General features: G+C 42.2%; 1 protein-coding gene across 1 annotated transcript in view; it reads right to left on the reverse strand.

The window, feature by feature from the left end:
- Nucleotides 1-358: 358 nt before the first annotated feature.
- Nucleotides 359-14164, reverse strand: part of sgcd (sarcoglycan, delta (dystrophin-associated glycoprotein)) — a 100642-nt gene continuing 86836 nt past the window's right edge. The window contains exons 7-8 of the mRNA XM_079283877.1: nucleotides 11750-11873; nucleotides 359-7632 (exon numbers count right to left, since the gene is read on the reverse strand). Of these exons, the coding sequence (XP_079140003.1) occupies nucleotides 7447-7632; nucleotides 11750-11873 (310 nt within the window). The 3' untranslated portion in view covers nucleotides 359-7446. The remainder of the gene's footprint in view (nucleotides 7633-11749; nucleotides 11874-14164) is intronic.

Genomic DNA, 14164 nt, shown 5'->3' on the forward strand with positions numbered 1-14164 from the left:
TCAATTAAAATAGCTGAAACGAAATACACAATTATAAAATCAATGTAAATTAGTTTACCCCACTGTTGGCCTTCAACATTGTTTAAAACTGTTTATTTCCTATTGAACTATTTACATCCTTCCTTGCCTACGCAAGACTTTTCTTAATCTCTCAGTGAACCATCGCTCTTTGCGAGCTCCGCAAGCTTTTTCGCAGTGGTGAAAATTCGGCATTACTTGTTTTAATCCCTGTACTTTTACGATGGGTTATGTGACGTGATGTGTTGCTGTAGTTATCTCTGGATCCAGTAAATGTAAGATGATCAAGGTTTGCTGCGTGTGTGTTTGAGGGGTTTCAGTGAAACACTTTGTCACTGTGTCAGGTGGAAATACTCGTTTTAAAATAAGTTTATTGATACAGTTTAGATTGCAACTCATAAATACAAACTGTATACAGAAAGTATAATAAATCGAAGAGCATTTACTGACATAATTCATTGCATTATCACAATGTGTTCTATATCCCTTTGTTTGCATAGAATGTGTGAGGATGCCCTTTGCGTTCATCACGGTACACACACACACACACACACACACACAAAAGAAAGAAAAAACAATCCTGAAAGTTACGAAATGACAAATCAAATTCTCAATCTCACAAATCTCAGATTCACAGAATTGGAACTTTTTTCGGAACACTTCTTGAGGGCCCAAGAGTACAAAAACATCCACTGCTTTGAAACAGCCTCGGAGTGTTTTGTTTCAGAGTCCTTGATCTCCGCTGAAATGAAACCATTCATTTTCAAAAGGTCACATGGCACGTTCCAAAAAATAAACACAAAAAAGGAGAAATGACCACACCTCATCAAACAACACTGTAAATATATTGGTTAGCATTTCTTCTAGCCGCCGTGGAGTACAGACTGTCCACGTGTTACATTTTAATTCAAAAAAGCCCGGCCACCTGGTACCACTGGCAGGTGAAAAGACTTCATTCAAAAGTATTCATGAACACCATTGATCCAGTACCTACTAAGCACACGGACAGCTCAGGAAACAGCTCAAACGCAAAATATACTTTAAAGGTTTTACACTTTTACACATGAAACAGAATTCAAACACATGGCACTCAACATCTTGTGATAAATCTCAGTAACGAGCACAGGCGAAAGCAAATTGATGAACAAAACAAGCAAATGACAACCAGAGAAGAACGTTTCCATCCACCAGATGAAAAGCTGAAAACCACAACACACAAAAGTAAAGGTTTCTTACAGCAGCTTTCCTGTAACACCTGAACCCAAAATGTGCAAGCCAAATTGTCAAATTGTCCATGTTCATTCCTCATCATGCAGGCTTTTCGGTAAGATTCTTTAAAAAACAAAAAGAAGTGAAAAGCCTTTCTCCTTTCAGCTGAGGCATGAGACGGAGAGAAGCCCGGTCAATCATCACTCTCATCTTTATCGGCTTCTTATTCCAATAATCCAAGAGTAATCTCTAAGAGAGCGGCTCTTTGTATGAAGAATCAGAAGAAGCTTCTTTTTTTACAAAATCATGTGAAATCTTCGCCATCCTGTGAAAGAAAAGACGCTCGACTTTGAAACGTCCTCGGTTAGCCGTCAGTGTCGCTGAAACGACAAAGACAGAGCTGTTGAGTGAAGAAAAAATAAACGGGTCAAAACCCTGATAACAGAGTTAAGTTGGCATATCGAATGTGTGATTGATAGGGGAGCCGCTAATCCTGCTAACTTTCATCCTTTGATAGTTGTTGTTAGATAAAGAAATAGCAGCCAGAGAGCGTTTCAATGTGACTTGTTGCCAACTTGCTGCGACAATTGTTGGCATCTAGAGGACAATTGTGTCTTTGAATTAAGGCGTGGACTTAAACAACCGCCTGCTTTTCTCCTTAAAAAACACAAAGAGACAGTTCACATTATTTTCCCTGGAATAAAAAGCTTGATTAACACCGATAAAAAGCTCCAGGGCGTGTTTGGTTCTTATTCGCACGTCAGCTGTTTTTACGCTCAAGAGACAAAGAAAGGCATCACAACTCTCTGGAAACCAATTTCACACATATGATTACCCACGTGCCATCAGAACGATATAGCTCCATGAAGATGATGACTATGGCAACCAAATGTGGAAACTTGGTGATTCAGGAAACGGCAGAAGATAACACACACTGGAGAGCTGTTTTATGACATTTTGGGTAGATTGAATGTCCCAGTTTCTGTTTGGATCACCAACGATATGATCAGGGGACACCATGAGATATATGTATACGTAAAGTAGTAGTTTAAACTATAACATCATTTTTAACATATTTTTCTGGGCTTCACTAACTTTTATCTCCATAATAAAACATTTGAAAATTGTTGCACTTACGAAGTGCTGAAAATGATGACTTCCTGTTTTGTTAAGATGCCGTCAAGTCACATTTTTCTCAGGTGCCCTGAAACCAGCATCTAAAAAAGTCTGGAAACTTGTGTTTTAACTTTCTTACTATCGCCTCCAATGCGGTGTGACATCTTGTTCTGTGTGTCGGCATTACAGTATTCAGAGCAGCAGGCAAAGAAAAGACAAAGATTACATAAGGGAAGCATAATATTGATGAGAATTAGCATGTTGAACCATCAGCTTGTCCTGTTTTTGAGATTTCACTGACTTTCATAGAGAGAGTGAGAGGAATATTGACTCCTACAGAAACGTCAACTTGGTGATCCACCATCTGTAGATCAATGTAAACATAACACATCCTTAATACCGGCGCATCCGGTCAAGCTAACCCGGATGTTAATTAAACATTAGTCTCTGACATTTGTGACAGTATATGTTTTAATGTGTCAACAACCCCTTTGGGACAATTTCAAAGCTTGAAGAAAGTTGCAGTTGTTGGATGCTTACAACATGACCATTGTATTGTCATGTTTAATTCAATTTAGAATGAAGTGAAGTGAAATGAAGAAAAAGAGAGAGGTCTGCAGCGATAAAGGTTTCTTGCTCAGCAGGTAGAATTTCGTCTTGTTTTTTTTGTCTCGTCAGGGAGGATCCAATGACGACTGCAGTCAATTTCAACAACGCCTTTTATTTTGGCATCTTTTAAAACTACTCCATAAACGGCAGTTTCAGACTGAAGAATGAAGAAAAATTGAAATTTGCAAGATGGATGTTGGGAAGCAAGTACAGAGCACTCAGCGTGAACACACAGCGCTGAATCACAGAATGTAGTCCGGGTGACATTATTCATTGATCAGCAATATAATCCACCGGGTCATGTCTGATCAGAGTCATCATCGCATCACCTTCAGGTTACTTACACCCCAGAATGTGTGCATTGTGCACTCTTTAGGAATATTTTCAGTCCGATTGACATTGTTTATGATCTGATGATTAATCTGATGATTGTGTCTTTTAGTAAATAGATTTTTGTTGTCCGTTTCTGTATTACTCCCATCGTTGTAACTCATGGTTGACCCTGTGCATCATTTCCTTCTCTTTACTTTTGGTTTCTGTGTTTTGCTTCTCTGAGAATCATTTAACACGTTCTGTGGAGCATGAGAAGAAAACAAAAGCTCACTCGTAGTTGCACAAATTTACACACGCACACACACACGCACACACACACACACACACACACACACACACACACACATCACACCTGGAGAGAATGCAAAGACCTTGGGCCCAACAGAACAACAACAACAAAACAAAAAGAGAGCAAGTTTGTGTTTGTGTGAAACATCTGAGCTCAGCAGGAGAGACAAGTACAGGAAGGAGAAGGCATACAAACAAAACCAGCTTGCTCTCCACAGGCGAACATTGTATACATTGCTGTACATGCTAACCCAATGAATCCGGTAACATTATTTTTCCGCCATTTTACTATAAAACACATGGTGATGTACATTGTAAAAAAAGGCTTTCCTTTTTGAAAAAGAGCAGACTTTGTCCTTCGTCAGCGCTTATTGTTTGATGCGCACCGACGTGGTTGTGTATACATTATTTACAAATACAACCGTACAAAAATTTGTATTCCTCTGTTGTACATGTATTCAAAAAACAAATACAACAGGTCGGTTCCATTTTGTTGTGAAATATTTCTGAAAGTACTTTAATACGCAGCGACAGAGAAGCTGAGAGACAGTGAGCAGGTGGGTTCACCTGACTCTTCAGAAGGATGCGACACTTTAAGCCACACAAGATGTGAATAAATGCAGTGCGCTACGATGATTGTGTTCAGGAGTTATCACAAGGCACTGGGTCAAAAGGTCTAGTTTCTCGTGGGTGTTGTCGCCAAAGATCTTTACGTCTTTACACACCAAAGAATCGTATTGTAAAACATCCCAGTCGCCAGAAAACAATTCGGCATTGTACGTTTCTGCAAAACCACCGATACGTTGAATGTCATCGTTTCTGAACAAAAACTATATTTCATAGTTACAACCATATCAGTCTTGTATCATGCGTGCAGAAATGTTGACTTTTGGTTTCAAATGGGACATGAACAGGGTTCTCCTGGGTGAAAGTCCTGTGTTTGTGTGAGTTAAACAGACCTTCCCATTCAAATCAACGTAGCACGATGGTCAGAGCAGCAGACATTTTAAGTGTACGGTTGCTTTCACGGACATTGTAGCTTGCCAATCTCCATGTAAACTAACCGATTTACGGCAATCACGTTTTCAATTAATACCTAGAACGAGCAGTGGAGGAGTAATGTTACGAAGCATAGAGAGTCAGACCAACTAGCTAACTAGTTAATTATAATAGGGTTTGAATAGAGCTAGGAAGCAGTGCTGCAGTGCTTTGGTATTGCATATTAATACGAAACAAGATCAAAGTGGTCTCCACCTAAAACACAGGAAAAGAGTTCATACATTAACATGCTTTCATCATCTGAACCTGTTCAGATGAAAACCAAGTGTGCAAAGACATAAAGATCTTAACATGTTGGAGAAAACAGATGTTTTCGGCCGAGTAGTCTGCATTAAGCAGTGGGAATCAGACCCATCAGGTCACCTGTCTGTTGAACTCCACAGGATCATAAGTGTGCCACTCAAATCATCAACAGAAATACGTACGTGTCTTCACACAGAATATATGATGATAAAAAGCAAAGTAAGAAGAGCGTCATCCCATACTGGGGAAGCTGAAGGGGTAAATGGGAAAACAACTCATCCTTTTGCAGAGTCAAGTGCCATTAGCAGTCAGATGTGGCCGAAGGTCTTTGCATTCACACAAAGGGAAAGATTGGTGATTGGGATGAAACGGAACTGAAATCAGAGATTATGTTACTCGTTGATGCCAAAGAAAGTCCGTGTGATGTGCTTCTTCTTGCCACAAGTGCATCGACATAAGGCACAGGCACAGTTCCCCTCTTTCAACAGAGTTTGTTTGTCCTTTTGTAAAAACGTCCCAGTGCAAGAAACAAGTAGGGTGACCACCGACGAGGCTAAAGCAGCTTACAGTGAACATTCATGACATGTTTCACACATAACAGAACTCTGACAGTCATTATGTGAAATCAAAACAGCTTTCTACTCAGATTCAAATCAACATCAAATAAAAACCAAAACACTGGACCAGTGGTTTAGTGGTTTGTGTGGCAGAACTTGTGCCATGTTCACATCATATCACAAGAAGTGGAAGAACTTGGCGACACCTCTCCACCACAACATGTTCAAATGTCAGAATCCAAGTCAGCAAAATAGTTGTTAACAGTGACTACACTAATAATTCCCATGAAGAACTGCTGATAGCACTGGAACGCTTATTTGAGGGGCTTGTCCCAGTTGGGTGAGTGTGATATGATGTGAACAGTCTTAGTTTATCACAATACACTTTAAACTGATTGTAACAACGACCAAATGGGCTGAATATTCTGTGGGCTAATTTACTGATAAACAACTTCACTGTAATGTGTTGTAATGAATCAGATCTCAACAAAGAAAGACTTCCTGTCTGCCTTCTGAACTGGAATACACGTTTACCCAATCGTTTATAAGTTCAATTGGAAATTCCCCACTGTTCTACATTTAAGCATCATTTTTTTCTGTTTTCCACAAAATCCAAAGGGGGTTCATGTATTGTCACACTCACATAACTTAATGCTGATACACGTACACAGCACATACACTTCTGGATTTGGTATGTGTTCATAAGAGGTCGGCCTTCAAAAACGTCCGGTGGATGTATTAAGAGAGCTGGAAACAGTGTCACCCCAGAGGCCACTGTACAATCCATGAAGGTGTTATGTTGGTAAAACTTCCACAGAGCCTCGAATAGTGATTTTAACACCAGTGACACAATCCCAAAGTAAAGTCTAAAGGCCGAGTGAGTCGGTGAACTGGAAACCTTTTTTTAGCTTGAGTGCCGGCCGAGCAAATGAATGGGTGGCATTTTGGTATCTAGTTCTTATAATACATCCATGACACGCCTTCATGTTCATTACACCATCTAATATTCTGAATAGTTGCGATTAAGTGCTTATAGCCGACATTATGGGGCTTTAAACTGCCTAATGAACAACAGGAAAAGTATAAACCCTTCAGTTATCTCAGCTGGGGTGACCAGCCGAGAACAACAAAAAAAAACGAGGAAAAAGGGGCGGGGCCTGTTGCAATGGGTGATCACCCTAGTGATTCTCGGACTGATATGCGCTTGAGGGAGAAAGGGAACAGATCGGTGTCTCTTCTCGTAAATCTCTGGAGATTTTCTTCTCAGTTTCTACCAGGAGGCTCCTACGAGCAAAGAGTGTCAGTGTGTGTGTGAGTGTGTGTACACCACGTACACTACATGTATACTGTGTGAATGCATGTCTGTAAGCTAGTGTGTGCATCTGCCGTATGTGTGTACGCTATTAATAAATAGCGGTGTCATGTATGACTGTTAGGGTCAGACCGATATATTTCCATTAATGTCCTTTTATCAAACAGCCAGTCAGTGTCCGATGTATATTCCAAATATGACCTCAGTTGTATAAAAAAGTTGCAAAGATTTTTTATTGTTTTTATTCATGTATTTCAGTTTAAAAGCCCAATAACTCCTGCAGTGCTGTGTGTATAAAGAGCTGAGAGAGATGTGTACGACACAGAGGAGAGTTTTAGTGTCCCATGATGCTCTAAATACTGTTTTTAAAGGTTTTCCACTCTGAAACGTAGAAAATGAAGGGAGAAAATATCTTTTAGCATTGAAATATTGGCACAAAAGACCAGCTGTCAGCAGCTTGAATCCAAAATTTCGGGTACTGGCCTGTTAAAAGATATCGGTTTAGCCTAAACATCAGTCTGAGAGTGTAATTGTAATGTGTATACATTAGTGTGTCTGTATAGGTACAGATCAGGCAGTCTTTGTATCTAGTGTTTGCTGTTTATTGATCCTGGAGGCAGGCAATATGTGTACTTCTGTCTGTTTTTGTCCGTTTTTCTTTCAGGATATCTGTGTATTTATTTATATTTGTACGTATCAGTCCTAAAGGCAGACATTGTTGCTGATCTGGCAGGTGGATCCAATGCCGGCCTGGGACAGGAAAAGCCTCCCGTTGGGACAAACGCAAACCTCGTAGACAGTCTGCCTGTTCCCAGAGGACGAGGAGCTGGTGGAGGCTTTCCCCTCAGGCAGCCGCATCAGGCGAATCCTCCGAGCATCCAGAGAGATCTGGTGTACAGGGAGAGAAAACTGGTGAAATTGGAAACAGGGGGGGGGGGGGGGGGGGACACAATAAGCAGATCTCCTGTGGGACAAATAGGAAGAAAAGGGAGAAATAGGCAGTTCGAGGTCGTTGAAGAGATTCTCTGACATTTCTGGGGGACATGCACGCTTGCTAGGTGAATGCGGAGCAGATTTCAGTGGTATTAAATGGCATTCAAAGTCAATGAGAAACAAAAGCAAATTGTCTAAAGGTCCTGAGAATTGAAAATATCTTATGCGTTTCTTTCTTATCGTGTCTTAAAGTGGCAATTTTTCGTGCAACCGAGGGGAGGGTTGGGACATGGAATGGAGGGTTGAGACATGGAATCAGAGTGCAGCTACGTTAAAAACCTTCATTGTGGTAGCGGCTGCTCGGAGTTGTGGTCAGAAGGTTGCTGGAGCCTGTCATGGTGGCAAGGAGGCCGTCAAGCTAAAGAGGGGTCTCCAGAAACATTCTGTTTTTGATTTTTTCATGGACAAGGATCTCAAGGTGCAGCTGGGGGGAGGAGAGTGTCCGGTTAGAGGACCTCAGAATTGCATCTCTGCTCTTTGCAGATGATGTGGTTCTGTTGGCTCCAGTAGACCATGACCTTCAGCAAGCACTATGAGTGAGAAGCAGTTCGGATGAGAGTCAATACCTCCTAGAGCTCCGTGTGGACCCAGTTCTGCAGTGAAACATACGTAGCTCTTCCTCAAGTCACCTTGTAGCAACCAAGATTCATCAACTTTAAAATCGTTTCTCCAGTAACACATCTTTAAGTAGAGTTATAACGGTTTCAGATAGTCTGAAAGGTTAAAGTTTGGACTTCTAAATATCCATTTTCTCTGACATCAGATTTGATGTATGAGAGATGTATGAATCCATACTTACAGCGTAATTGCAACTCTCTAACACATTAATTGCACAGTGACAGAATAGCTGAGTGGGTGCAGTGAATGACGGAGGCTGTGTGTTGAATTTGAAGTACACAGTGTGAACTCTCAAGAGGCAGAGTAGTATCCGTGAGAAAAGTCACCCAGAATGCATCTGCTTGGCATCATCTCGATGGAGAAATATCTCATGGATTGAGGCAGCGGTAGCCTACAGGACAGGGAAGCGGGATTGTCACCAATAAAAATCATCAGTTTAAACCCCTGAAGCAGGAGACAAGATGTGGGTAAAGGGTAAAAGTAAGTCTTTTACAGCCTAGGGACGTGTAAATGTATTGCACAAACTCATTTTCACTCTGGGATTCATGTAAGGAAACTCAAACACTAGAAATCAGCTGTGCATTGTCAGCTATGTCGTGAGCAAATTACACATAAATTGTTGAAATATTTAGTTGACAAAGAGAAGGGTACACCTGAAAACCATGTCCTGCTAAAAACAGAGCACAACATAACTGTCTGCTGACTCCCGGGTCATTCCTCTCGTCTCCCGAGGAATAAAAAGAGAGCAAAATACCGGAAATGTTCATTCTGCAACACCGCAAAAAACACACAGCTACTCATCCACTCATTTCATTGCCTTCAACCCCGCATTGATTGGAAGAAACTGCCTTTCTCCCACTGCACAGACACGAACCACTGCTGCATGAATCCCATCTATCTGCCCTCTCCTCCCGGCCTCCTGGGGCTCGTACAGAACTGGTATCTCACTGGCCGAGGAGAGGAGGAGCTCTCCAACCATAAAAAAGGTAAAGGAGCCATTACCAGGCGCCTCTGGGAGGCATCGCCGTCAAATGACCTGGAACACTTTTAAAGCAGAGTCTCAGCTGACTACCTCAGACAGCTGCTGTTGAACAAATCTTTCACCACGAGGGGCAGACAGTGTGAGCCACTGGGTGTAAGTGTGTGTGACGAGATGATTTCATGTATGTGTGCAGCTGAGAGCGTGCTTGTTTGTAGTGAAGGACAAAAGTATATATGGATGAGGCAAGTAAAGGTTTTTTACAGATTTTCTCTCTTCGATAAATTTTTCTAATTTCCCAGGACTCTCCTACTTTGCGCACGTTGACGATGGACTTTGCCTCTGCATTGTACTCTGCACACAACCTCGGGGAACAAGAATCAATGAAGCTATCTCGATGTCCACACAATGTCTGTGTTGCAAAAGTAGAACGTTAGCAGAGCAGCAGCTGCAGTCCTCCATCATTGTCTACACAGAATGTGTTCAGTCACAGCGCTGAGTGTTGGTCACCCACATTCATGCAGTGCCCAGAGTCCAAAACACAATCACACACTGTGTGATCTTACTTTGTGATTGTGTATTGAAGTCCTTATGCAGCCTGTTGAGAGCTGCATTGATGGAAATAGAAAAGTACGTGTTCCGTCAGACGCTACGCACAACCGGACGCTATCTTTTTAGAATCCAAAATGTTACAATCAACTTTCATGAAATATAAACACACTGTAAAATGGTTAACGTTCTAGCACAAAACAAACAATCCCAGACCAGGCAACGCCATGGTAGCAACCTGTCAATCACAAGGTAGCCCCGGCCTAAAGCATACCCTGCTTTATGGTCCATTTGACTCGAAATGGGCCTATCATTTACAAACCATGCTGCATTGAAGAAGACTTGAAACAAGCGATTGAGACCATAAACTCATGTTTACTCAGTGAGAAGTAAGGTCAACTTCTCAATGACTTCGATACAGTCAGACTTATTTAGCCACCAGGGTCTTCCTGTTGGCCGTTGGAAAGAAAAAGACACGTCCACATTGGCTTCACTTTTCAGAGCCAGAGGTTTTAGGTGTGCCACAGTACATCACTGCTGTGTGCATGGTGTGGGAAAACACGTTGTCACCTCTGGTTAGACTGGGTGAAGTTACCCTTTTAGAGTTGTCGTTATGCGACTCTGAGTGGCTTCAGGTGTGTGCGTGTCTATTTCTGTATCTGCTTGTGTGGTTTGTCGGTGTCTAATGACCGAAGCCTTGCACAACCTTGCACAGCCTTGCACACAAAGCCGTGGCAGTGCCGTCGGGGTCCTGAGGGGAGAGAGAGCGAGAGAGAAAGGCTGTGTGTGTATGTGTGTGTGACAGAGGTTTGACAAATGGACATTTGCAAAACTAATGGAGTGTGAGAACGTGATTCTAATTATATGAATTGACCATCATAAGTTCAACAGCCTCACTTTCGACCACACACCCGTGAAAACTGCAAGGAGATGAGGTGTGGGCGTGGCTACTTTGGTTACTTTTAATCCAAGGGCACCTTGCAGAAACAGTCTCTCTCTCCTCGTCCATCTCATATCACAGCTTGTCTCAACGTATGGAAATGTTTTTGTGGGAAACTTTGAAACACTTTCTTCTCCCTAATCCTCCTTCGCTGATTTGAACAGATCTGACATGACATGACTGGTGCAACCTAAGGTGGGAAATCCTTTTATCAGCACAGCCGGCTGTCATGAATGTGAGGAGTGATGTGTGTAACCAATCAGGGGATGGTTGGAGGAATTTAGGAGCAGGGAGGAAAGGATGAAAGAAGTAGCATGAGGATGAGAAGTGCATTAGCTAAAAGGGGAAAAAATTATGGTAAATAGGTAAAGTTGAATCCAGAAAATAGGACAAAGGAAGTAAGAAGGGGACAAGTCAGGAAGCTGGAAAAGAGTAAAAGATTGATGGAAAAGAGAAAGTAAGCATGTGAAAGACCCAAAGAATTGGTGATTGAAAGGAGGATGGGCAGCGAAAAGAATGAGAAAAACAATCAACTTCCGTTCTCTATTTCCCTGCTTTTCTGTGAGGCTCTTTCAGATTCTGGTGGACGGCCAGTATGTGGAGAAAGTGCCACCAGCCAATGAGCTGAATGCTGGTCCATTTTGGCTGAGGGAGCTAACTATTGTTTGGATCGCTGTTTGCTAAAAATAAGTTTGGACAGCAGAAATATTGAATTGAGATACAGCCCCATCAGCCAGTATGGCCGGAGGACAAGACAAGTTAAGAAATTGATTTCTCAACTTGTCAGTACACAGAGAGGAAGGTTTGGTCGTTTCCCGGACAAATCTAGGTGTTTTACCTTCACAGCTTCATAGTCATCAAACAAACAACTCAACGAAAGGTTATAAAGGTTGTGAAAAGTTCATTTGCGCGACTGATAGACTCACCTCTCCGTCTTTGGACTCCAGTCGCAGCTCGTTCCTGCAGATAGCCTGGATGTCTCCTGCCTCAGCCAGGATCTGGATGCCTTTAGGAGCCTCCATCACGAGGGAGCGAGTGGGCGACTCGAGTCTGGGAAGAGTCAGAGGAAGAACAGCGCTGTCACCGATAATGTTTCCTCCAAACGTTTGAGTAGGACAGCTAATTATTAAAAACAAAGGATAGAAAGCAAGGCAACACAGAAGTTTACGCCGTGAATGAACCCACAATTAGTTTTCTTTGTTATGATCGTCAGTAGAAAATTGGAATTGTTCCATTTTGTTTTGTATGATTTGTGTCAAACAGTCCAATTTAACAAGGGCCTGTAAACTAAAGTCACGGTTCTGAAGCAGGCTGTTTATTAGGCTGTCATTCTGACACTGTGCTGGACGGAGCAGACATTTGTTTTTATCACCTTCACCAACAACAAAACAACACTTTGGAAGGTTTTCATTGATATCACACACACACACACACACACACACACACACACACACACACACACACACACACACACACACACACACACACACACACACACACACACACACACACACACACACACACACACACACACACACACACACACACACGAAATTGTAGCATGAAGATTGTCTGTTTATTTCTTCACCATAAGGCCAGCAGCGCCTAACCGTACAACTTGTCAACATAAACACTTTAGCTGTGACCAACAGCCATTTGATGGGGTGTCCACCTGAAGCTCTGAGAAAACAACCTGCCCATACAGGGAATTTGAGTTTTAGATGGCAAACACCAATATAAATGTATTCTGCAACGTACAATGTGCTTAAGTAACACAAATCATTACAGTAGTTATTAGCTATTGGCTGATCTGTGGTGCCTCTCCAAATATTTCCTTCCGAAGGCTCAGTTTATTGAGGTATTTCAGGAACAATATTGAGGTGCATCCATTTGCGGGTCACTCTCACGGATGCACTGCCTGAGTTACAGTATACCGAAGGGAAGACATGGCGACCAAAAGCTGGCATACGTGACAAAACCTCCACTGATTACGAGGGTGAGCAAGTTTCCAAATTAAAACTTTAATCTCCTTTGCATTACCCTTTGCTCTCTGCACCACAGAGGGTTAAGCCTGAACACAGATGAATTACAGTGCGTGAAACATGGTGATGAATCAAACGCACATCATCGAACGCCTCGTCATCGTTGTTTGATTTTCAGTTGTTCAGTTGAAATACTGAATTCAAAACGAGCGCTCGATTAAATTGGATTAATTTGCAGTTTTATGTCTTCTCTCCTCCAAACGCATCGGGCCGATCACTCACTCGGCCAGCTTGTTTTATTTTACTTTCTCTGTCTGTGCCTGCGTCAACAGTGCTGACACAACCCATTAGTATTCTCGTTAACCGATGCCACCGGAGGGCGAATAAAAACAAATTAGAGCCAGCGCAATTTAAACCCGTTGCGTCTGGACATTAAGTGAACATGGTTGAGACTTTAATCCTATGCTTTGCAAGACAACAGAGCAAAAAATTCGTCCCACGGAGGTTGCGGCGAGAATGATAAAAGGCTTCAGAAAAGCTCAGGGATGTAGAGCTCTGGGGTTCTGGCTTCGAGTGGAAAAATGGAGTTCAAACACCCGACAAGCCTAAAGGCATCCTCATCAAGCTTGGTGGCAGTCTGAAGCCATGAAAGCCTCTCAGGTCATCTTTGGATACACTTGAGAAGGAGCTATCCATAATGTAAAAAACTTCTGTGGCTCTAGGTTGAGGTACCTGGATCTTCAACCCTACAAAGAAATGCTGTAAGAGGAGGAAGAGAGAGGGAGTTTCTACCAAATTGAAAAGAGGTATTCAGTGTTGGACGTGAAGGCCTCCCTCCTCCTCCCTCCTCCTCCCTCCTCCTCCCTCCTTCTCCCTCCTTCTCCCAGGTTGCTCCGCCGGGGTTCAGGCCACGGAATATGTCTCTCCCACGGTTACATGACTTTTCATTTCCTACACAGTCCCCGTGAATAATTTGACCATTTCCTTCACTTTTTTTCTGTGTCGTTTTAATACAAACACTTTTTCATATTTCATAATAAAAAAATCTCGATTTAACTGTGAAAACTGGAAGCTATACGCGTACAAACCAACTTCAAGAATGCCATGCACTATTAACAAGCCGATGTCAAGATATTTGCTCTTTTCCAGTTTCTGTCTCCGGCTTATTGTGCTGCTTACATTTGTCTTTTGTTTTCTGGTTTTTCTGGTTTTTAATCTCACCTTTTACTTTTCTGGATGCCACAAACTCATTTCCCCACAGCGATCGATAAAGCTCCACCTTGTTCTCCCTCTTGTTTTCTGTTTCACTTTTGTACATCCTCCTCTTACCCTTTCTCTGTATTTTCCAGGCAGCATTTC

The sequence above is a fragment of the Melanostigma gelatinosum genome (assembly GCF_949748355.1).
Source record: "Melanostigma gelatinosum genome assembly, chromosome: 14".
Lineage (NCBI taxonomy): Eukaryota > Metazoa > Chordata > Actinopteri > Perciformes > Zoarcidae > Melanostigma > Melanostigma gelatinosum.